Below are 23436 nucleotides of genomic sequence, written 5' to 3' on the forward strand. Positions count from 1 at the left end.
CTGCTTTAAACTCTCTTCGCAATAAAACTCGCCTTTACCTGGATCTTTTATGGACACTTTCTGAGCTTAAAGTACATAATGGCACTTATGCTGTCATCATACTCATCAGATATAGACATTTCATAGACTTAAAATTTCACAGGCAGTGCCAGAACACTGGATCTTTTTCCATTCTCTTTTATTCATGCTTCTCCATTGACTCTAAAGAAGTTGGACTAAGTGTTAAACATGGACAACATGCTTTTTTATCCTATCCCTATAAAATCCCTTCCTTACAAATATATTTCAGATTAAATATTACATGTGCGCTGCCAGGGTTTTTTTTCCTTCACAGATTACCAGCAAAGTAAATTCTGAATGGAAAGGATTTCTCTATTTTCTATGTATCTTTAAAGAACCATTCTTGGACTCTTTCATTATACATAGTAGTGTAGGTACACCCTTCTCATGATTACAAAAGTTACAAAATGAAGTCCTATTCTGCTCTACTACTGCTACTGCTTTGAGAGATAAACATTAGCTTCTGAAGATTGTTTTGTAAAGATACATATTAGTGACAAATGTTGTTTGATGTTTTATTCTCACTTAGCAACGTCATCATTCAGGGCTGATTTTAAAGCCTATACACTAATTCATAAGTAAACAGCTATTGAGAATTTACCTGTAAGTTGTTCCCATGCCTATGTATTTTATGCTTACTCATGTTATCAGAGAGACACTCGCTTTGTTGTAAGAGAGTGGTGCACTTAGGTCATCACTTCTGATGAATGTGTGCTGGTGAATATTATCTATCACGTAGTAGTATTTGAACAAAACTTGGAAGTTTTTTTTTCCCCTGATGCTGTATTTCTCACCTGTTTTCTACTGTAATACCACATTCTTACTTCTTGGTGCAGCAGTTGTGAATAGCTACAAGGCTTTATCCTTTTGTTTTTTTAAAAAGAGTTATTTTTTTGGAAAGGGGTTTATATGTTTGGTACCTCAAAAAACCCAGACAAACAAGTCCACGTTAAAAAGTCTCCTAACAACACCCACCAATATTGATACCAAAGAGGAAAAATGTTAACAAAAAAAAACCTAAACAAACAAACAAAACTCCAAACAAAATGCTTAGGTATTTGTAGGAATGTGTTTTGCATGATTTTGATACATTAACTGATTTACATATCTATGTTCTTAAAGATGTGTCCAGAGATACAGAAAGGTTTGCTAACTTAAGCTTTACAAATACAAAGATAATACATTTTATGCAAATTATATTCTCAGCTGTGGCAGAACTATATAGTAAGTGATAAGACAACTGTATAAGCCACATTCCTAAATGGTTCTGGTGGGCTTAAAAGAGTAAAGAGTAGCTTATAGTGCAGAAAAAGTCTTAATAAGTGCATGACAATGAAACACATAAAAGCAGAAACTAATCATTTATGACACATTACTGGCAACAAGAACTGTTCTATGGATATTCACAGAGGCTAACAATAAGTGCCTTAAAAAGAACATTACTTGTAAGTTCCAAATTAACTCAAAGCCATTTGTATTTTACATGAGGAAAAGTTTTTTGTGTGGTGGTTTTTTTTTTTTTTTTACCTACCAACTCCAGACATCTCCGGAATACTGGCGGTGTAAATGTCCTTGGTGAATTTTGGTTCATTGTCATTGATATCGTGGATTTTAATGATAAATTCAGACTCTGGCTCCACTTGTCTTCCAGTTTTTCTGTCTATAGCCTTGGCACGTAGCACATACAGGGACTTTTCTTCTCTGTCCAATTTCTTTGCAGCATGAATATCTCCTGTATTTTCATCTATAATGAACAGACTGCCAGCCCCATCTCCTGTTAATATGTATTTTAAATTTCCATCTCCTTTATCTTGGTCAGTGTGTAGCTTCAGGGAGGTAGAAAAGAAGAATTCTATAAATATATGTATTGTTATTACAGACCAAATCATTCAGCATATTTGAATAAATCTGTACAATCTTTACTATAATTGGGGTCAGTAGTAGTTATCTTCTGTTTCACTGTTGGAAAAATTGCAAATTTGAGACTCAGTCATCCCCAAAAAATAGCTCTAAACAAGCTCATAAGGACAAAGGCGAACCTAGAAGGTATTGGATCAGTATTTAAAATGACCAACAAAAACAAAAAAATCATTTCTTTTAATAGTTCATACAAAGACTATCAAAAGCCTCCTTTGTGAAGATGACAGCAGATGTAAAGAACCCAAGTTCCTATTTGTTACCTTATTACATGGAAGGTTTTAAGGATTACAGCTTCTGAGCTGTAATCCAAAATCACCTATAAATATTCTGCTTTAAGCAACTTGTGTTTCTCATCGTATTCTCTTTTTTGTGTTTTCTTTTTTCTTTGGGAACTTCTTACCTTGGTTAATTACTTACTTCCTTCTACTCCTCTCCACACAGGAGAAATAATTTTCAAGAACACTAGGAGGTAAATTTTCAAAGCATCGAGTGGGGTTTAACAGTCCTTTTCCTACTACAACTCTTCAGAAGAGTTCAAAACTGTATCTCTGTGAACTTACAGGCATGGATTAGTTTGCCGTATAACACCATTATGAAAAAGTGCCTAAAACCAAAGCCCAGGCAAGCCATTGAAGCTGACACAGGCACTAGAAATTCTCATATAATATTCTTTTTAAGTCTGTTCCTCTATTTTTTTTCTTTTACAGGAATCCACTGTTCCTTTTTTTATGAGCATCTGTAGTATATTTTCCTGAGATGTATGCTTACTCACATCTGGCCACAGATTGACCTGAATGCTTTTCAAATGTGGATGGAAAGAATCTTTTCCAAGCCTTTTTTTGACTTCTCTGAGTAGAACAATGTAGTATATCATCCACCTGAGAAATATATTGTTCAATATCAGTAAAGGTATTACTCTAGGTAGTCACTAGAGCCACATAAGTTATTTTATGCCACTTTTTTTTGCTTGTTTTTGTATTCCTACCAGTGTATCGCTATGTTTTGTAGCTGAGCCATTGCATCCTTTTATTACTCTGCCTATATGAAGGGTGATTGTGGTGGATTTTGTTAAATTTCTTCATTCAGTTTTTTTTCCTTCTAATTTGACACTGAGGCTTAATGCTTGTCACCAAATGTGATCTGATTATTGTTATGGTTTTCAAGAGGTAAGACTGGATGAGATGACTATCCAAACAGTTTTGGCACTTTTATTACAGATGTACACTGAATATGTTAAATATCTGTGGAAATTCTTAAGGATTGCGTATGATGGATTTAAAGAATTACATACAATGTACATACAGCAATCAGAAAAAAATGTCCTCTACAAATAATACAGATTAAATAAACTTAAATGTTGTATGGGTATCTTGGCACAGAATGTGGAGCCTTATGTAATCAATATAAAAGCTCATTAAAATATTTGATTCTTATTTTCATGTTTGATTCTTGTTTTTGGAAAAAGAGCAGACTTATTTGTACATCAAGCACAAAATATAGTGTATATCTTTTGGTAAGATGATTATCTTGTGCCGCACAGGACAATTTCTTTTTCCTAAAAAACTGCACATCCATTCTTGTTGAGATATTCCTCACCTTGTGGCATAAATACAGATTTCTCCTTTTCTCTTTCTTAAGCTAGAAGCTTTTTAAAATATGCCAGTTAGAAAAAGATCTCAGGACTGATGACTACTACCTGAACCTGGTTTTCTCATGTAGACAGTCCAGCTTCATTTCAAGTCTTTAAAATGTCCAAGTACCCATCACGATGCCCTGTGTTATATGCTTGCTATGTGCCTCCTTAACATCCTCAGCCACCCAGCCAGGGGAGCAGCCAGGACAAGAGCTGTGTCTGGGAATCTGGTGAGGGATCAGTTCCATGGGTGAGAAGATGGGGAATCACTTGACGTAAGGAATTAGGGGGGGTTGAAGCCTCCATGAAGTTAACATCCTTTCTCAACACTGAATATGAGAAACAACTTCTTGATTCTCACATGGTAAGTCACAACTGACTAATCACTAATTTGTTAAACTGTTTATAGAACTAACATTAGTCATGTAAATGCTTACATTAGACATGTAAGTTCATGAAAGTTGAGTAGCTGCACGTTGTCCTTTATTTACAAAGTTACTTTTTGTATTTTTTAAATTATTTCCACCAGTCTCCATTGGGCTTTTGGCTTTTTTCCGACGCATTTATGTACTCCAACACCCATTGTTATTGATATAAATTTATTTAATTTATTGTTATATGAATTAAATTAAACTCCGGCCCCTAGGTGTCGTCTACATAGCAGCCTGCCTGGCAGACTGCAAAGAGTCTTAACTTACGGGAGCCCTGGTCTTTAATGGTCAGGACTACACAGGAAGAATAGAGTATGTCTGGAGACACTAGAAGTTTCCCACTTTAAAAAGAAGAAGCCGTTACCAAAACAAACTGTCATGTAGTTCTGAACTAGAAAAAAGAAGGGGGCAAGGGGTAGAATTAGATTTATATAGTGTTTGTCAGAAAACAGCTATTAGCTTAAATAGGAATATCTTGTATCTGTATAATTTTATCAGAAATAATGACATCATATGCATTTTATTGGGAATTGTGTCTGGAATGTTATTTTAATATAATTTTATTTGAAAGTGTATTTTATTTGCAGCTCAGATTTGAAAACCTAATCTAAATGGATTTTGCAGGCAGTTCTGCTGCCTAAAGTACTTTACAGATACTCTAAACTGACAAAGTTAGTGCTTTATTTACCAAGATAGCAAATTTTGCTGTTTGAAATTTTTTACTTCTACAAACTCTTTCTAGACTTTGAGAGCTGGTCATCTACTGCTAATAGATCCTATATACTAGAAGACAAATGCAGATGAACAGCAAACGTCCAGGCTGTGAATGTAAATAGCGTTAGCTTGCCAACCTCATTTTGATTGCTCACATGAGCAACTCTGCTGGTAATCTGGGGTCGACAACCTCTTGAAACAGGCTGATGATGAGCAAGTAGTGGGAGCAGTGATCTTTTCTGTGCTAACGAGCGGTGCTGTTAAAAAATCACATCTGTCAATTGCCATTCGCTTACCCCGCTCCTCAGCTACACATAGATTCTCAGAAAATAGGTTAATTTATTTTATCTCTCTGTTCAAACTATCTACAAAGATGTCAGGTAGCTCAGACTGATGGGTATTTTTAAGCTTCCTACTTATCTCCTGTTTCTACCAAATGCTAAACAGAATTTTCAAGTGTGATAAATTTGGGAATGGAATGTGACTTTCTATCAGTGAAGAGTTCCACTTCCTATTGCCAATTTACCATTAGCAAGACCATTTGAAGTACAGTTGCAAACTACCACTTTCTCTGCATGTAACAGTTTTTGTTTCCTATGTATATTGTGTTTTACACTTTGTATTTGAGGAATCGTCATTAGTCTGTGAAGTAGCTTAGCAACATCAAAGTTTATTGGGGCCAAAGAAGGGAACAATATTTCATGTTTAAGAATAAATGAAGCAAAATGTTATCGAGTATTTTATAGAAGTAAAATACTAGTTATGTAGGACAGAACAATCAAACTATTATCTCACTACACTAGAGTTATATAATGACAAAACATGCTTTTACTTTATGAGACAGAGTAACTCCACATAAGGTTATAGATGTTTATGCAGAAGTACAGGGACATACATATTTATAAAAGATACTGCAATCTAACTTTGACCAATCTGTATTATGCTTCTTTGGCAATCTTCTATAAACTGCTTAAATATTTTGAATTATGTTATAAAATACAATTGCAGCTTTTCAAGTTTTAATTGTTCTATAGAAAATGACATGCAGAAATATGGTGTGCTGTAATAAGTTTACAGAATATCATGCCCTTTATTCACTAAAAAAAGGAAAAAGAACAGAAATTTTCTAAATCCTATTTCCAGTTATAGTAAATAGTTTTACATGGAATCAAGTTTGTGGATTTTATTTTTTCTGATTAGTAAACTGTTTATGTATGTGAAGGAGACTCGGATGTTCACACTGGAAAAATAGTATTCACACATTTGGTCTGAAGTAATCTTTGATTGTTGTGTGTTCCCTCTACATTTTACAGCCTCAGCAGGTCTGAGGAGGTCCACCATTTGCTATCAGCAGAAAGTCATTCATGTTGAAATGCTTTGTTTTACTCTGCATGGTCCTTTCTCTCTGTTGGGAGCGGGGTAGGTTAGCAAGCCAAAGCTCTATATGGGTGGAAAATGCACTTGTCAAATGTGTCTTTCCTGGCATCACAAAGTGCTCATTCTGCAGTTTTCATGAAGAGCTGGCAGGTCAGAGAAACATGAAATACTTTGATAAAGGAAAACAAACAAAAAAGCCCCTAAAACAGATATAGTCACCACACTGGTAACAAATTCTATCTCCATTTCATTCAATATCCAGCATCAATGCATCTGAAACACAATGGAATGAAGACGTAACTTAGAAGATGCTTCACTGGGTATCTTGATATTTAATATTCTTTTGTACACATTTCTTTTATGTGGCTGGCTAAACATGTTCTCAATGCAACTTTTCCTGAGCATCATCAGAGACAGACATTGGTAATGGTTATGAAAGTAAAAATTAGCTATTTCTGTAACAATATATGTCTTATAAGTATGGGCATATTTATAAATGCTCTCTAAATCTTTTTTTTCTCTATTAAGTTAAAGTGTGCATCTCAAATTAGCCTGTCTATCCAATTCTGTGAAACAGAATTTTTATGTGATGTGATAATTAAGATCTTGATGTTCTTGGAAGGAACATTGACATAAATTTACATAGGTCCCTGTTACTGTAATTTCCAGTAAGTGAGTAGGCAAACAACAGATTATCCTGGAGTTCCGTAGCACAATTCTACTTCCTCTAAATTAAATATCTTCTTCCTTTGGTTAGACTTCGCCCTCATATAGTACTCAATATTTATCAGTAAATGATGGTTATAACACAACTGGCTGGTTTAAGGAATTATTTTATTTGATTATGAATTCTTAATATGTCCAAAGTTAATCCATAGGTTCTTTCAAAATTGATGTTATATGCAGTAGAGAAGATATTGACTTTTTTTGGAGGCATTCTGTATCTCGTAAATTAAGTTCAGAAATTCTTACGAAACGGCAAAACAGAGATGTTGCCTGTGTTTAAAAGTGCTTAACTTTTCTTATTAATTCAATTTTAATTTACTAAATTTCCTGCAAACTGTACAGCTGATCTGGTTCTTGGCTCTGTAATAGAGAGTAACTCTTTTCAAGTTAAGCAGATATCTAATCAATGGAAGAGGAGAGAATCAATGGATACAGTTAAAAAATTATATAGTGATATGAATGAATTTTCCCTATTTAGGAGCAAGAAATTGCCAGGCTTAATTTAGATTTAATTTTATTTGTAATTTAGTTCTGTACAACTATTGTTGCAGAAGAAAAGAGAAAAAAGAGCAGAATGACTTACTTATGACTAATGAGATTGTTATAAATACAGTGAAAACATTTATTTACTTGCCCAAATTCACAGAAGGAAGGATGAAAACACACCAAGGAAAGGGTAGATCCATGTTTTCATTATGGTAGGTAATGCACTAATGCGTATAACTTAGATGATTTACAGTGTGCCTCTGTGTCATGGTATAGAAATGGGCTTTTTTTACAGCTTTCTTGCCTTCATGGCCTCCACCCCCACAGCTGTCTCCATCAAAGGAATCCTGATGTCCCATGGTTGTCTTATTTGCCTTCTAGAAAGTATGAACAATGTTCTTGCCTTAATTTATTAGTGAAGGTAATTTTGGGGATTATTGTGATCAAATTAACTCTTTTTAATGTCACTAAATAGATATTTTGCATATTTTAGTGGGAGTTGAAGATCTCACTGATTTCCTCACTGTTGTAGTGAAGCTAGTACCAGAACACGAGCAAACCTCTGCAAGGATCTGTTGAGGATACAGGATTGCATGGAGCTGCAACCACAGCTTTATGGGAGGGGCAAAGGTAGCAAATGCCGAGTTTTAAAGTCAGAAATCTTTCTTCTTTTTTTCCTTTTTTAAAAAAAAAAAAAAAAATATTCCACTAAGTCATAAATTTACCAGATGGATAGGCAGGTGATTGGTATCTGACCTGGAGAACAAGTGAATTCGTTGGCATGCCTGGTCCCAAATGCCTGAAACTCCAAATTCTGTAACATCGTTAGAATTAGAAAGTGCAGAAGCTGTGTTTATTTGCTCTCTCCAGATCAGGGCAGTAAGGGAGGAATGGGAGAAGGATGCAAAACTGAGTCTTTCCTTAGAATGGGGAAACAGTTCTGGGTCTCAAAGTTATTTTTTCCTTTCTTCCTGTGTGTGCTATCAACAGCATTGCCTTATATATTGTGCAATACTGCACTTTGGTGTTCGTTCTTACTTGTTATTTACTGTGGTGTGTGTGTAGAAGAAGGTCTTTGAGCAAAAGTCCTAGAAATTACAAGAGAAGATTTTAATATGCTTAAGTATTTTAAAATTTTTTTTCTATAAAATTAAAAAGGTATTTTCATAATAATCTAAAGGTCTTAATCCCTCTTTCATATACAGAGGGGTGAAGCAATTTCTAAGGAGTCTATTGCAGTCTTCTCTGCTATTTCTTCTTACCTTCACCAGTTAAGTTAGATTGTATTTATATTTGCACAAAGCACTGAAAATGCTAATGATAAGTTAGTCTATGCCTATATACTTATTTTAAATATTTGTAGCAGTAGCCTATTGCAAGTTCTTTGTTAATTTTGCCTAGAATAGAGTTTTGTTTCGATGTGTGCAATTCAAAAGTCTGTCTTAAAAGAGAACATTGAGGATTGCTTGCTGGGTGGTTGTTGGTTTTTTTTCTTCCAGTTGCTACAGGCATAGCAATAAAAAAGTAAAGTGTAAATGGTGATATTTTTTTTTGGTTTGAGGCTACCACAGGTCAGCAGAGGGAAACTGGGAGCTATAAAAGACAAATATTTCAGTTCCCCCTGTGATAATGAAAGCTGAACCAAGAGTTACATTGGTGTTGTCTTTTTATACTGAATGTATTTCTAGTTAAGGTTTTGCTAAACCGTAACAGAGCTGTCCAAACACATCTCTGTTTTTTGTATTTCATGTGCAATTTATGCTTCAGATGGAAAATCTTTCCCCCCTCAGAACCAAGAAAAACCAAACCACTGTATATTCAGCCTCTTAGTTCATTTTACAGTTAAGGTTCTTTCCACATTACAGTGTCACAACTCTGCCTTGGCTACAGCCTTTTCCTTGAGTTTACCTTTCATAACATTGCTTTCTTTCTGGCTTGAGGCAAAAGACTCGAGCCATGTGTAACTTCAGATTGAAAAGCTTTTCCATAAAATTAATGTAATGAAGCATTATATTGGTAACTTGATAGCTAGAAAATGTCAAGTTTTAGCTGTAACATATCCAGACCTACTGACTATGGAAAATGCATAGGAAAACCATTATAGACTCTACATGGTATAAAAGATCAACTTGGTGAAGGGTCATTAACTGTTAGATTTAGTATGATTCTTTCAAATATGCTTATGTTGTCTTTATTGTGAAAGCTTTAAGAATAAATAGTGAGCAATGAGATGGAACAAGGAAACATAAGCCTTACGAGTGTGTCCAAAGTGACCCTTTCCAAAATGAGAGGAAAAAAAGAAAATGTCTGTACTTTTAGGATTACTCAAACATCTTTTTATCACAGTTTGTGGACTTCGCTGTGGACTGAGGGAAGAAACATGCAGAATATGAGAAAACGCAAGTTCATATGTATGTTACTTTTAAAAAGCCATGTGCCTATTTACTTCAAATTACTCTTCATATATGGTGATTGTACTAAGCTGCTTATTCTGAAGCTGAGTTTCTTAAGTCTGCCCAATATGTATTAAAGCATAAATTGGCTTGACCCCAGGAAACTTGACTGTAATTATCACTCTAAGCTTACCCTTTTCATAGACTTAACTAAAGAAGTTTATGCATGTAGAGGTGAGAAAGAAGCAAGTATTTGTAAAAGAGGATGAGTGAATATTATCTAAACCAAAATAAATTAGTTCATACCAAAATATGAACAAGTGTACAGTACTTGAAATAAGAGCTTGTAGCATCCCTTCCAAGCCTAAAATCTCACAGAAAGTATGTTGAGTGCTAGTGACAGGTAGAATATTAACCAGTGCCCCCACTGAGTGATTTCAGACTTTTGAGACTTAGAGCAGCTAGGATACAGCACCAAGAGCAGCTCAGCTGATATTATCCTTCATTAGCATTTTGACTAATTAAAATCTCTAAAGATATTTTAACTGCAGTACTTCTTCAGTATGGATTGCAGTAGCAGTACCTGCATTGCTTTAATTTTCTATTTATGTGTGTTTAATCAAAAGTTTTATGTGCTAAATGGCAATGTATTTACCTGACTTGAATTTGTGACATCAGCACAAACTTTAATTAAACAACCAAACTCTGTGCATGATGGTAACCTAAGTGACTGTATATTAAACAAGCAAATGACATTTACTTTTCTTATCTTCAGTTTTCCAGCATCTGGTTCTTGTGTTCAGCTGTCTATTGTTACAAATTCTCTAGAGAATGATATTGTGAAAAACATTGCTGACATCAGCTGCAGGTGCTGATTTTGACATAGTAGCTAAGGGTACATCTGATTTTCATTCAGGAAGGGTTTAGCAGAATTCTTAGTAGTCTTTTGGTTCTAATGATAGAAACACAATATGGGGCAACTCATTCCCTCTGTGTGGGAATTCATCTAGTGGGTGAATCCTGGAAACCAGAGCTGGTTTCTCAACTGCCTCCCTCCCCTGCCTACGTTCTACACCTTCTGTGTCCTATATGCTAGGTTACAGTCAAACCTGGAAAAGTGTTTGCATTCTTACTTCTGCAGAAAGAATTGGAATTCAGAGCACATAGAATTTCTTTGTTCTCCTCTTTCCATTCTCCAAATCAACAGCTTGGTCGCAGGTTTTCAGCCTGAAATAAAAAGCCAAGCTGTTTTTTTTTTTATAGTTTGCCATACGCTGTCATTGCGCTGTTCTACAACATCAGATACAGGTTTACAGGAAGTGACTATAGTCATCAATTATGTCCACAGGTCAGAAATTATCACATCATAACATCAGCACTGTCACTTTAATCAATCCCTGCAACAGGTGGTAAATCTGTCATTATTTTACAGGCTGCACAATAAGAAAGGAGATTTTTCTTATAGATTTTCCTCTTGCCAGAAGCTTCTGAGTGAAATCTGTCAATGTGTGTGATATCTCTTACTGTTTCAGAGGCACTCAAAATGCACCGTAGATCCAAAAGATGTGCACAGAGACAAGCAGGAATAAAAGCTCTGGCTCTGGAAGCAATATGGGTTCTTCATATGGATGGATTATCCCTTATCCTTCATGGTACTAATTGATCTGGGCTCAGCTCTAGACTAATAAGCATATAAGAAGTACTGTGGTAGGGGAATACTTGATCTTAGAGGCAGTGGGAGGCGCTGGTTTTGGAGGGCACAAGTGTGGCTGCTGTCATTTTTTCTGGTTTTTACATTCCCCACCCCCAGCAGCTACAACTGTCACATTAAAATAGGGATATTAGAAGGAACTGTGGGGAGTCTTTTGGGGTTTTTTATGAATCTGATGTCATTGAAATTGTCTAGTTACTGATTGCCCTAACTTTGGGCAAATACTGCATTGACCAAAGTTATACTGAACTGACTGATGTTTTACTGTTTCTAGTTGTCAGTGATCCACAATGATCTGGAGAATACAACAATAACAGGAGTATTTTACTACTTTTAATTGCAATTTTATGTACATATATGCATGTATACTTGTAGACAGATGTCTACAGATAAAGACTGAATGTTTTTCAGAAAGCGATACATCATAATGCAAGAGTAAGATGTTGAGATAAGAGGCAATATGATCAAAGAGCCTTTTTTTTTTTTTGGCCTAAAATATGTAAATGGGCTTCCAGGTTTGCAGCACAGAACAAATCCAGACTGTAGGCATGCTGACTCAGAGAAAGCAGATCTCAAAAAGTGCGTTTTTCCTAAGCTGTTCAACTATATGTTGTTTCCAGAAATATTCAAAATATTTGTTATTTGCTATCCTTAAAACATATTTATGTTTACATTAAAGCATTTCAAACTGAAAAACTGATGATTTAAGAGTTCCATGCTTATTGATTCACAATGGTCTCTACCACAAAGCTTGAAATCACAATTTTAAAAGATATATTTTTCCTAAAATCCTCTTTTGCAGAGTTGCAAGGTTTTATGTGCACACTGTACACACCTCACAAGAAGAGATCGTTTCATTCCTCAGTACTCTCTTCAGAATGTGATCGTTAGATGGTGACTCTGAGGTATTTACCTCAGATGATAATCTAAAACTAAACTTTCAAATGCACAGGAGTGGAAAGTAGGTCAAGTCATTGCTTGACTTAAAAGCATCACTAAGGTCCTTTGCTACTGCTTCTTTATCGGCAAAGTTAATGAATGACCAACAACAACAAAAACCCAACCCACAGGCTGAAATTAAAGTATTATACTCTTTCTCTAGTCTGCAGACTGTATTGGAAACGTAAAATGTCATAGCAACCAAAGAGTGATCAGGGGCAGTGTACTATAGGGTTATACATCTCATGCCTTCCTTCGTCTGAGTGCAATTCCCCTACCCTGTGCCTGCTCCAAGACAGCTAGGAGCATGCCCAGCTCTCGGTAAAATCTGAGAAGCAGATCAAAGAGATCAAAGGTAGTTACAGCAAAGCATAAGGTTTGAAATAAGGACAAGACATAACAAATACCACGCCTTGAATCTGTGTTGTGATAATGTAGCTTTCTAAGTGAATTTATTGTTTCTAGAAAAGTATGCTGAAAATCAGTAGTTAGGAGAGAAACGTTTAGGGCTACTTTCTCTTTTTTCTTATTTCATGCTTGATTTTATATTTATTGAAATTTACATTATCTATTTGTATAGTTCTATGATTCTAAGATTCAGAATAACATTTTTGGCCGGAAGGGACCTTCAAGATCATCGAGTCCAACCTTTTCCTAGCCCTATCAACCCCACTAAACCATGTCCCTCAGCACAACATCCACCCATCTCTTAAACACCTCCAGGGATGGAGACTCAACCACCACCCTGGTCAGGCTCTTCCAATGTCTGAAACCCTCTCAGTAAAGAATTTCTTCCTAATATCCAACCAGAACCTCCCCTGGCACAACTTAGGCCTTTCCCCTCATCCTATCACTCACCACTAGGCAGAATAGACCAGCCCCTGACTTGCTACAACCTCCCTTCAGATAGTTGTAGAGAGGGATAAGGTCTCCCCTCAGTCTCCTCCAGGCTAAACAGCCCTAGATCCCTCCGCCGTTCCTTGTACGACACATGCTCCAAATCCTTTACCAGCTTGGCAGCCGCCTCTGTACCCTCTCCAGCACCTCAATGTCCCTCTTGTAGTGAGGGGCCCAAAACTGGACACAGTGCTCAGGGTGAGGCCTCATCAAAGCCAAGTACAGGGGCATGATCACCTCCCTGCTTCTGAAAGGTCATTATTGTAATGATGGCAAAGTTGGTCACTGGAATAGTTATCAGATGTAAATGATTTTCCTGGCACAACAGAACCTAGTAAGTGTAATGCCATTTGGAGGGGGCCTGACATGGGTTTCAGGCCCCACATAAACCACAGGCTGATTGTACCTGTCTGTCTAAGCATGAAGACTGTGGATCAAAGGATAAGGCTGCTTGGAGCTTCAGATGAAAACTCTATGAGAGAGAATTAATACCTAGAGAAGCCAGAGCATAAGGCCCAAATCAAAAAGAAAGCCCTGCAGACCCACAGTGTTGCTTCATTGAGAGTATGTTTAATTTAGTAGCTGAATCTGCAAGCTGACCAGATGACATGGGATGAAGATGGAGACATCAGACAAAGGAGGAATTATGTAAGAGGAATTTTTAAAATTTTGTTTTATTTTTTAAATTCTCAGAGCAAGTATTAATGAAAAAGAAGCCTGACAGGAAGTGCATAAAAAATGAGTTAACAGCATGGATAGTCAAAGTGTTTGCATGTGATTAAAGCAAATACAAATCTGAATGTGTCAATGCTAATTCTGTATTAGCTTTATTAAAAAAAAGTTCATTTTTTTGAAGTAACTGAAGTCTTCAGTGCTGGCTGTCTGCATCCTGTCCTGAAATCCATTTTTGTCTAAAGAATTATCCTGGACTTTGGAGAAGCACACCCCAGACAAAGTAGAAATTATTATTTTGCTAATTACCCTATGACTGCATCTTGAGTAAAATGTTGAGCATGCTGTTGTTGACAATTTAGAGAGAGGTTTAAAGATTTTGTTAATATTCAAAATGAGGAATCAGGAGTGCTCTTCGTCAAATGGTTTTCACTTTTGATGTGTGCTGTTCTTCCTATTTTGTTCTATTAAAATAGATAATCCTTGCCATTATACTGAATTTGTCTCTGTGCTGTGGCTGTTCAGTTCTGCATCTGACTGACACTGACTGGCCCTGTGATCTCACATCACTGTTTCAGCAACTCTGCTGCAGTTTTCTCCTCAGAAGAACAGATACTACGTCATTGCCTGCCTCACCATAGGCACTGTTCATTTAATATAAAATGTTTTGGTATGTTTCATTGAATGGTACTTAGGAAAGTGAAAATGATTACTAATGATAGCATCATTATAAGGTTTTATTTATCCTTTTTCATAAAATGATTGTAAACTCTAGTTTTCATTGTTGTGTCTTTTTGTTTTACACTCTTGGAAGTTAGACCAGATTTAGCCAGCTGAAGTACAAAGACAATTAATTGCAGTACCTGTAATAAAACAAAAAACAAATGGATCATTCCTGTTTCCTTCTATTAACAGTATTTTTGAAGGACTAAAGATTCGTATGTTGCTCTTCGCCCTATGCCTTTTTGCCTGTGATTCTAAATCTTTCGTGTGGGATGTGTGGGAATCAGACTGTGACCTCTTCCACTTTGAAATAACTAGCTTGTACAGAGACAATTATATTTTCATGTTCTGTAAAACTTAATTTATAAAAAAAAGAAAAACAAAACCAAACATTTTAATGATTTATTTTGCTTTATTTCAACAACCTCACTTCCATTTACTTCAGCAATAATATATGCAGAAATACTTGTTTCTATGCCAAATTCCTCTTCATGCCTTTTATCGTCCACACCGATTATGTCTAATTAATATAAGTTTAAAATGATAGATAAATATGCATAGTAATTTCTTTTAGTCATCTTTCTTACACAGAACATAGAGTAACCTTTCTAGTTTTAGTTTTAAAGTACCTTTAGTCTCAGCATTTTAAATGCAAATGCTGCAGTGGCAAAGAGAGAAGGTAAGCAAATACTTTCTATGTTTTTAGAAGGTAAGCAAATACTTTCTATATTTTTTCATCTGTTAATTCAGTCCTATCAGTCAGCTACCTGACCAAGCTACATTTGAACATTTAATGCTCTGTTACCTTCTGGTATTTGACAGTGTTTATTCATCACAAATACTTATTAAAAAGAAAAATATGCTTACTTCCACAATCCCTGCAAGACTGAACGATTGGTAAAGCACCATTTTTAAAGCTTGCATCAGTAGTTGCAACATTAAGTATGATACAGTAATGTTATTTCCACATAAGCTGCACAGAAGTTGTAAACCAGTACTTTTTTCTAAGAACTGAATTTATTCTCGATGTTTAGAAACTAAATCTATTTCATCTCTTAATCAGCAGTACATAACACAGCTAAAAATTAAAGGGGCAAAAATGGCTAACAATATCCTGCTTAATACTTGTGTTTGTTGTTTTTATGCATTAGGAAAAGTTAAAGCACAAATTCAGGCAGTGCTCACCAGGTAGGTAGCTATTAAATATTTAGTTCTTTTCTTTCCTCCTTCTTGTAGCACGCCCTGATATCTCATTCAACCCAATACTTCCAAGCCCTTCTTTCAATCAAATAGCTTATTCATGTCTGTTTTGGTGATGTTCCGGAGGGTTTTTTTGAAACATTGTGTGAGAACACCTCATGCGTAAACATGATCTGAGGAGAAGCTCGTTAGATGTTACATTTTACAGACAGAAGAAATAAAAATATATGTAAAGCAAACATTCAATAAATTTTGTTAATAATAATTTCCAGCATCACCAATCATTTTTATGGCAGGATTTGGGCTAGGACTTTCTTCTTGTGGTTGAATCAACCATTCCAAGACTTCTTTGAGATTTTGTTGAGTACTACAGCTTAAACAAAGGGAAATTTACCTAATTTCTCCTTAGAGCCTCTCTTTGGAAATGGAGGATACATAAATATAATTTCTCTTCAAGTTTAGGCTGGACATTAGGAAGAAATTCTTCACCGAAAGAGTGGTTAGAAACTGGAATAGACTGCCTAGGGAGGGGGTTGAGTTGCCATCCCTGGAAGTGGCGCTTAGATGGGGTGTTGGGTGATATGGTTTTGGAATGACCTTGTAGTGTAGGGTTAATGGTTGGACTCGATGATCCCAAGGGTCTTTTCCAACCTGAATTGTTCTATGGTTCTATGATTCTATTATTATCATTTCCTCACAGTCCCAGTTTGACAGAAGTTGTATGATGGCTTTCATCTGAAATTGGCTTACTTGTCCCTGAAATATGAAGCAAGATAGGGAGGAATTTATAATTTCTGAAATGTCCCTAGAGGCCAGAATGCTTTTTTTTCTTATTACACTCTCAAAAAACAGATGAGAAATTTCAGCAAAGTTTCTTGACCATAGCTTGACACGAGAGAGCAAAAGTCAGCCCTGTGTCTTTGTGTTGCAGTATGTACAGCAAAGATTTGTCTCTAATTATGTATTTCTATAACAGATCACAGATTCCTCTTTTGATTGATACTCCAAATAATGTTAAATTGACTGATCACATTGACCAGACAAACATATTTTTCAGCTTTTAGAAGGCTGAAATGTGTGATGATTCCTGCAGTGGACATGATTTGATGTATCAGACACACAGAGGAAGAAAAGACTTGCTATTCTTGACAGTCGCTTGTTGACAGCTCCTCTGTTTGTCTTCAAGGTGACTATTCATAAAGCTTTCTCTGACAGACAGGATGTTGTACAATAGCACCGTCGGGTGCAGTCAAAATGCCCTTTCTAAGTAGTCACAAACTGATTTCCTCTGATGGGTTTTGCACTCTTTTTTTGTATCACCAGACTGCCAGGTACCAGTAAAGCACAATATAGGCAAAACCCTCCCTGCATCGGAATTGCTCCTGTAATGTAATCAATGCCGTAAATACACAACATCATTAGAAGTGAAATGCATTTTCCTCACCCTCCCACCTTTTTGTGCACAATAAATGATTGCCTGATAACAGATAATGATAGATCTCTTGATTGCCACTACTCCAGTCTTCTCTTCCTGCAGAATTAAAGCTGCAAGGCTGAGAAATACCAGCCTATGAAGCTGTAATAAGATGGGGCTATTCTACAAATAGTAACTACCTATTGTGGCAGGTTCCTGAGCCAGACAGATCTTTGAGGCAAACCTGCTTAGGCTTTTTCACACAAGGAGCTTGCCAAGACTGGGAGGCTTTTAAGCTGAGAAAAGCCAGTTTTTATTAAAATGAAAATGGTATTTCAGCTGGCAAGTGGGCTACCACCGGAGAAAGAAGGGAACTTTGTTCTCCCTCCTCACTTTGTCTTAAAATGAGGTGAGTTTATTTCAAGCCTTGGTTTTCATTGGCTTGTCAACCCCCTCAATCCCAGCAAATTTGGTTGGGGAACTTCTGTTGTGCAGGGCACACTCAGGCTCTGAGCACACTTAGGAGATCCCTGGCGAAGGACAGCTGTCACTAAGCACACAGCAAGCATCGTCATGCACAATAAACTAAACTCCACATAGTAGTTTTGGCTGCTGTGTTGGATATTGTGTGAGGTTAATTTTTCTGCACCTGAGAGGAGGAGCATGGAGGAGGAGAGGGAGAAGAATTAGGAAATTATTACTGGCTTGCCTTTTATTGAATTGTCTCACATTGGCTTTAGCTTTAAAAGTAACTGGTAATTTTACAGATGCCGTGTCACTTAGCCTTACTAAATTCTCAGAAAAATTATCTTGCGAATTTGCCTTCTTGCATTAAGCACAAAGGCTTTACGGAGGTATACAGTTGGCAGTTTTCTGCTGCCTTTTTTTTTTTTTTTAAACTTGAAAATCATTGCATGTTGATTGTTCTGTTTCAGGAGGGAAGGAAAGGGAAAAGGGAATGGGAATAAGCAGTTTGAGGATTTCTTCATTTCTTATGTATTTGAGTTTATTCTTGGTTTAGTTTGTTTTTCACAAGCAGTTTAGCGGATTTTGCACTTGAGCTAGAAAAACACATGCAGAGTCCTTGAAAACAGAAGAGATGGGAACCGAAAGAGATAATCCATACCATCCTCCTGCCTCCAGGTAGGATCAGTGTGAACTTTCTGGCACGTGTTTTTTTCCTGTCTCTCTGAGTCATCTTTACATTCTGCTTCACTATATTGACTGTATTTACCATCAAAACCATTTTCCTGATGTTGACTGTAAAATAACCTTATGACAGTATGAACCCAACTTCTTACCCTGAACATGACAAGAACTTGAGATCATTTTTTTAACAGTCTTTTATATAGTTGAAGGAACAGAAGCTGTCAGATTTCGTGACAGCTGCTCTATCTGTACCAAACAATGCCAGCTCGCTCTTGTTATTCATGTATTTGAAGTCTCTGATCGTTGCAGTTCTTTTAGAAATGGTTCTCCATTGTTTGAAATATGATGTCCAAATCTGATTGCAGAATTCTAGCTTAGGCCTGTCATTGCTATGTAACACTCAAGATACGTTGTATTTAAACTGTTTATACTTTGGTTGTGTGTGATGTGATTAGGTCTCTTTACTATTTTGAAACTTCAGTTAAAGATGTATTTAGGTTGTCAGACATGAGCTGCTGTGCTTTCTCCAAAAGAAAATTTCAATTCTGTAGTTTTTGGAAGATGTAGCATCTGTCTTTCAACAATTTCTTCCCTGAACCTCCAGCCTTCTTTTTAAAAGAAGCAATAAAATGTTATTGAAAGCTTTGAGGTTTATTAATTTTTGATTAAAACCAGACTTTATTTCCAGCAATTTTTCATTAAGGTTTACACTGGAAGCCTTCAGAAAATAAGTTACTTTTAAAGAAGTAAAGCTACGTTTATTCAGTAGTATTTGTAGTTAAATTATGCAAGTATCTGAAGACAGGGACTTGTGGCATTTCTTTTAACCATTTTTTCTTGATTAGCCTGTTTTCATTTTAGTTTCATTTTGGAGATTTATTTGCCTAGGGATATGGCTGCTTGAAATATTGGTTTAAAAAAATGTGCTAACTGAAGAATGCAAGATAGGTTGAGATAGATTATTAATTTTGGAATCCAATAGGTTTTCCACTTCTTATTTTTTAAAATATTGATCAGACTTTTACTTATTTCTTTTCTATTCTTGCTTTTTTCTTTTCTGTTTTGATACATCATTGTTTCTGTCATATTCTTTCAAAGACAAGGGCATAAACTTGGGTTGTGAGAGGGGTATGTAGAGACAAAAGAAGTCCCCACTAATTTTTCTTCTTTCATTTGATCTTGAAATACTCGTGTTTTTGGGTTTTTTTTAAACTTATCATACTGCTCGAAGTCAAAAGATGTCTAAGAAATATGCTGGGTTTAGCAGCATTTAGGTGCTGTACTGAATGCAACAGTTTTTCAAATGAGGCAAGTGGGATGAATCTATGACCATATGAAGGGCACACTTGATACAAAGGATAGTGACTCGTATGTTCTCTCATTCTGAGAACAGGTGGTTCTGCTGACCCTGTGGAAGGAAATATAACAAAGGGGGTAAAGAAATCCCTATGGATCAATTGTATAAATTGATTTAAGGCACAAGTGAAAAGCTAAGTTCTCTCATGTACTTTAAAGACAAGATTAAGATAAAAATCAGTAGGTACAATATTAAGTAATTAATAAAAAATATTTTTGCAATGCTTGAAAACATTATGCCTAAAGGATGGAAAAACTAAAATTACTGTGGAGTTGGGCGCTGCAGGATTGTCAAGAGCTGCCTCAGTGGATCACCTATCTGGGCTATAAGCTTTGTCCTCCCAAACTGCTCAGAGCAGAGGCTAAGAATGGCCAAGGGGTTAGCAACATCTTGAGAGGACATAGATGAACTGTGGTAAGACTAATGGAGAAGGACTTCACTGATCCTGTTTTCTGACTCCTCTTCTGCTTTGAATGCTAAGAGAGAGCCTACTCCAGGCTTTTGTGGTGTACCAAAGGCAGCTGTCAAAGTAATGTGAAATAATACTTTCAAGCATTGATATTTTTTCAGTCTGTATTTACAAGGAAATACTCTCCAATTCCACTAAATAAGAAAAAAAATCATCTGTATAGCGAAATGGGACAACTGAGTGAAGTTTTGTACTAAATAACAGCAAATCTGGTGAGGTTGGCAATTCAGTGAGACTTTTTGAATTGTTACATGAATGTCTTCTGGTCTTGTTTCTCTCTTTTTCTTATAAGGCAGACTGCCATAGTGGGCAACCTCACTTGTAGATGTCTGAATACTTGTAACTGCAAACTACAATAAATAAATTGTTGCATTTAAATATAAGTTGTTCCTTATCTCCTCAAAAAAAAAAAAAAAACAAAACCTGCTCCCAGAAAAACCACCCTCTGAATATTTTTATTTTTATGTTTCCTTTATACTTAATAAGACACGTGGGCAAATGTAATGATTCAAACTCACTAGTTAACTGGAGGTAGAACAAAAATTTTTCTTCAATTTGCATCCAATTTAAATGATGACATACAAAGCCTAGTTCATTTATTTTCATGGAATTTATTGAACAGGAGGTCATTCATGGAGCAGCTAATTTTGAGCAGTGTCAGTTCTTTTTTATTTTTTTTTTTATTTCCCCACCTTTAATACGAAAAAAGATTGCCAGTGGTGTACAAAACTGTGGGATTTTTTTTTCTTGTTTATTGTTTTTAAATTCTGGGATACAACAGGTGATACTTGGTATGGTTTATGATTGGGTCTAACATACATTGTGTGGAATTTCACACATTTTCTGCTCATCAAGATGAGCAGCCTTTGATTAGCAAAGTGCCTATTTGATATAGGGAGGATTAGTTTTCATGTAAAAAATGTAAATGTGTGCCTTAAAGAAGAGAAAACCTCTCATCTCTTTAAAGCATTTAAGTATATTGTTGCAAAGGACTGATTTTTCCAAAATGACTGATGATTTTGATTACACTTACTTATTCCCACCTAGGGACATTTCATAAGGACTAGAATTAAAGAGGTGGAATACTTGGCATTTTGCACAACTACTGCTCATTCACTGAGTATCAGATAAGTTACTTAGAAATGCGGACACATAAAATCAATATTAGCTTTGGAAAATAAAATTAATTATCCCTAAAGGGCTACTTGGTTAGAGCCTTCTGTTCATTTTCTTAGCTTTGTCTTTAATTAATCAACATCATCCCCATCAATCTTTTAATACCTCCTATATTGCATGCCCTTTATTTATTTATTTTATTATCTTTGCATAGTTTGTTTAGAAAGTGAGTAAATTTGGTAGACTTTTCTCATAGAAGGTTTGTGGTTTAGATTTCGTTTCTTAGTTCTTAATGGGGCTCCCTAGTGAAAGAAACCAAGGAGTGTCACAGTATGATTTACAGTCAGATGTTTGATTTTTCAACCCCTTTGCATTTCACAAAAAATTTTTAGTTGTTTCTTTTCCTTTAAAAAGGAAGTTTTGTTATACATTTAATTCTGAATGTTATATTGTAATTCTTTTTTTGATGTCTGAATTCTCAGTAGCCAGAATGACTTTTACAATTCCTCTCACTATATCCTCTGAAATATTCCTCACATTGGTAAATTCATTGGGATATTTAACTTTTGCACTAGGCAAAAGGCATCTTAAAACAATATAGCCATCTTTATGTTTTATAAATATTGAAAATTTTTTTCTTGGACAATTTTCTAAGCAGGATTCTGTGATGCTCTTTACCTTACCTGTGTCTGACTGAATATTTCAGTTGCAAGCTCTACAGGGCAAAGTTTATCTCCCTTTGGAGTTTTATTTCTTTTTAATGCATGTCTTGTTTTCAACTGGAATAGAGTTACTTTGCTTCCTAGTAGCTGGTATAGTGCTGTGGTTTGGGTTTAGTATGAGAATAACGTTGATGACACACTGATATTTTAGTTGCTGTTAAGTAGTGTCTGTACTGTCAAGGACTTTTCTTCTCATACCCTACCAGCAAGGATGGAGAGATGCAAGAAGTTGGGAGGCGACACAGCCAGCACAGCAGACCCAAACTGCCCCAAAAGTATTTCAAACCAGATGCTGTTTATCCCAATATTTAAATAGGGTGCAGTTGGCCAGGAGGGTGGATCACTGATTGGGGAGTGGCTGGGCTTCAGTTAGTGGGTGGTGAGCATTGTGCATCACTAATCTTTCTTGGCTTTTATTTCACTCTCTTTTTAAAAAATCTTCCTTTTCATTACTATTATTATCACTGTCATTGTGTTTTATTTTTATTTCGGTTAAACTGTTCTCAACCCATAAGTTTTACTTGTTTTTTATTCTCCTCCCCATCCCACCAGGAGAGTGGGAAGGGGGAGAGAGTGAGTGAGTGAGTGTCTGTGTGGCGCTCAGTTGCTTGGCTGGGGTTAAACCATGACCATGCAACACCTAGCATGGTGGAGCCACTGGTTTCCTCTAAGCATTTGTGAGTATAATTGAAAAGGATAAGAAATTGAAGGATGTCATAAGCAGTTCTTGCATTGTTGCAGGTAGAAGTAGTAGGAGGTAACAAATTTAAAGACTTCCTGTTCACTTGTTTTTTATGTGTGCCTCGGTATATGAGTCAGATGGGTCCTCTGAGCTGGAAGAAGGAAAGAAAGATGTGTGATGCATAGAACTGTTGGTTGTCTGGATTTGCATTGACTCCCATCATGTTTGCAAGGCAATTGTTCTGCATATGTTTCCTTTCCCTGAAAGGTGATTGGAGAGTTAGATCTGTTCTTTGAGTAATTTCTTAACTACAGTTTTTCTAGCCATCAAGCCTTTTAGCAGCTATTGAATGCTGACTCCCTTTGCTCATGAAGCAGTGTTTTCTATTTCTACCAGGTGCATTAGCTGTACTTACTGGTCTCCATTTTATGTCACCTATCGTCACTACCACTGCTATTTTCTAAAAGCTATCTAACTACAATTTGGAACATAAGCTGTGTTCTAGCTGTTCACAGTCCATTAACACCATGTTACCCGTGTTATCAGTCTGGGAGCCATGCACTAGGTTTACATGGAGCTGGGTTTTTCATCTACCTTATGTCAGAGCTCTTGGCTACTTCTTGTCACAGAGTGAAACCTCCCTAC

The 23436-nt window shown here is 36.1% G+C and overlaps 1 protein-coding gene across 1 annotated transcript in view; it reads right to left on the bottom strand.

Moving 5' to 3' along the window:
• Positions 1 to 23436, bottom strand: part of CDH9 (cadherin 9, type 2 (T1-cadherin)) — a 69844-nt gene that overhangs the window by 43391 nt on the left and 3017 nt on the right. The window contains exon 2 of the mRNA XM_009866576.1: positions 1592 to 1886. Coding sequence (XP_009864878.1) covers positions 1592 to 1886 — 295 coding nt within the window. The remainder of the gene's footprint in view (positions 1 to 1591; positions 1887 to 23436) is intronic.

The sequence above is a fragment of the Apaloderma vittatum genome, unplaced genomic scaffold (genome assembly GCF_000703405.1).
Source record: "Apaloderma vittatum isolate BGI_N311 unplaced genomic scaffold, ASM70340v1 scaffold6033, whole genome shotgun sequence".
Lineage (NCBI taxonomy): Eukaryota > Metazoa > Chordata > Aves > Trogoniformes > Trogonidae > Apaloderma > Apaloderma vittatum.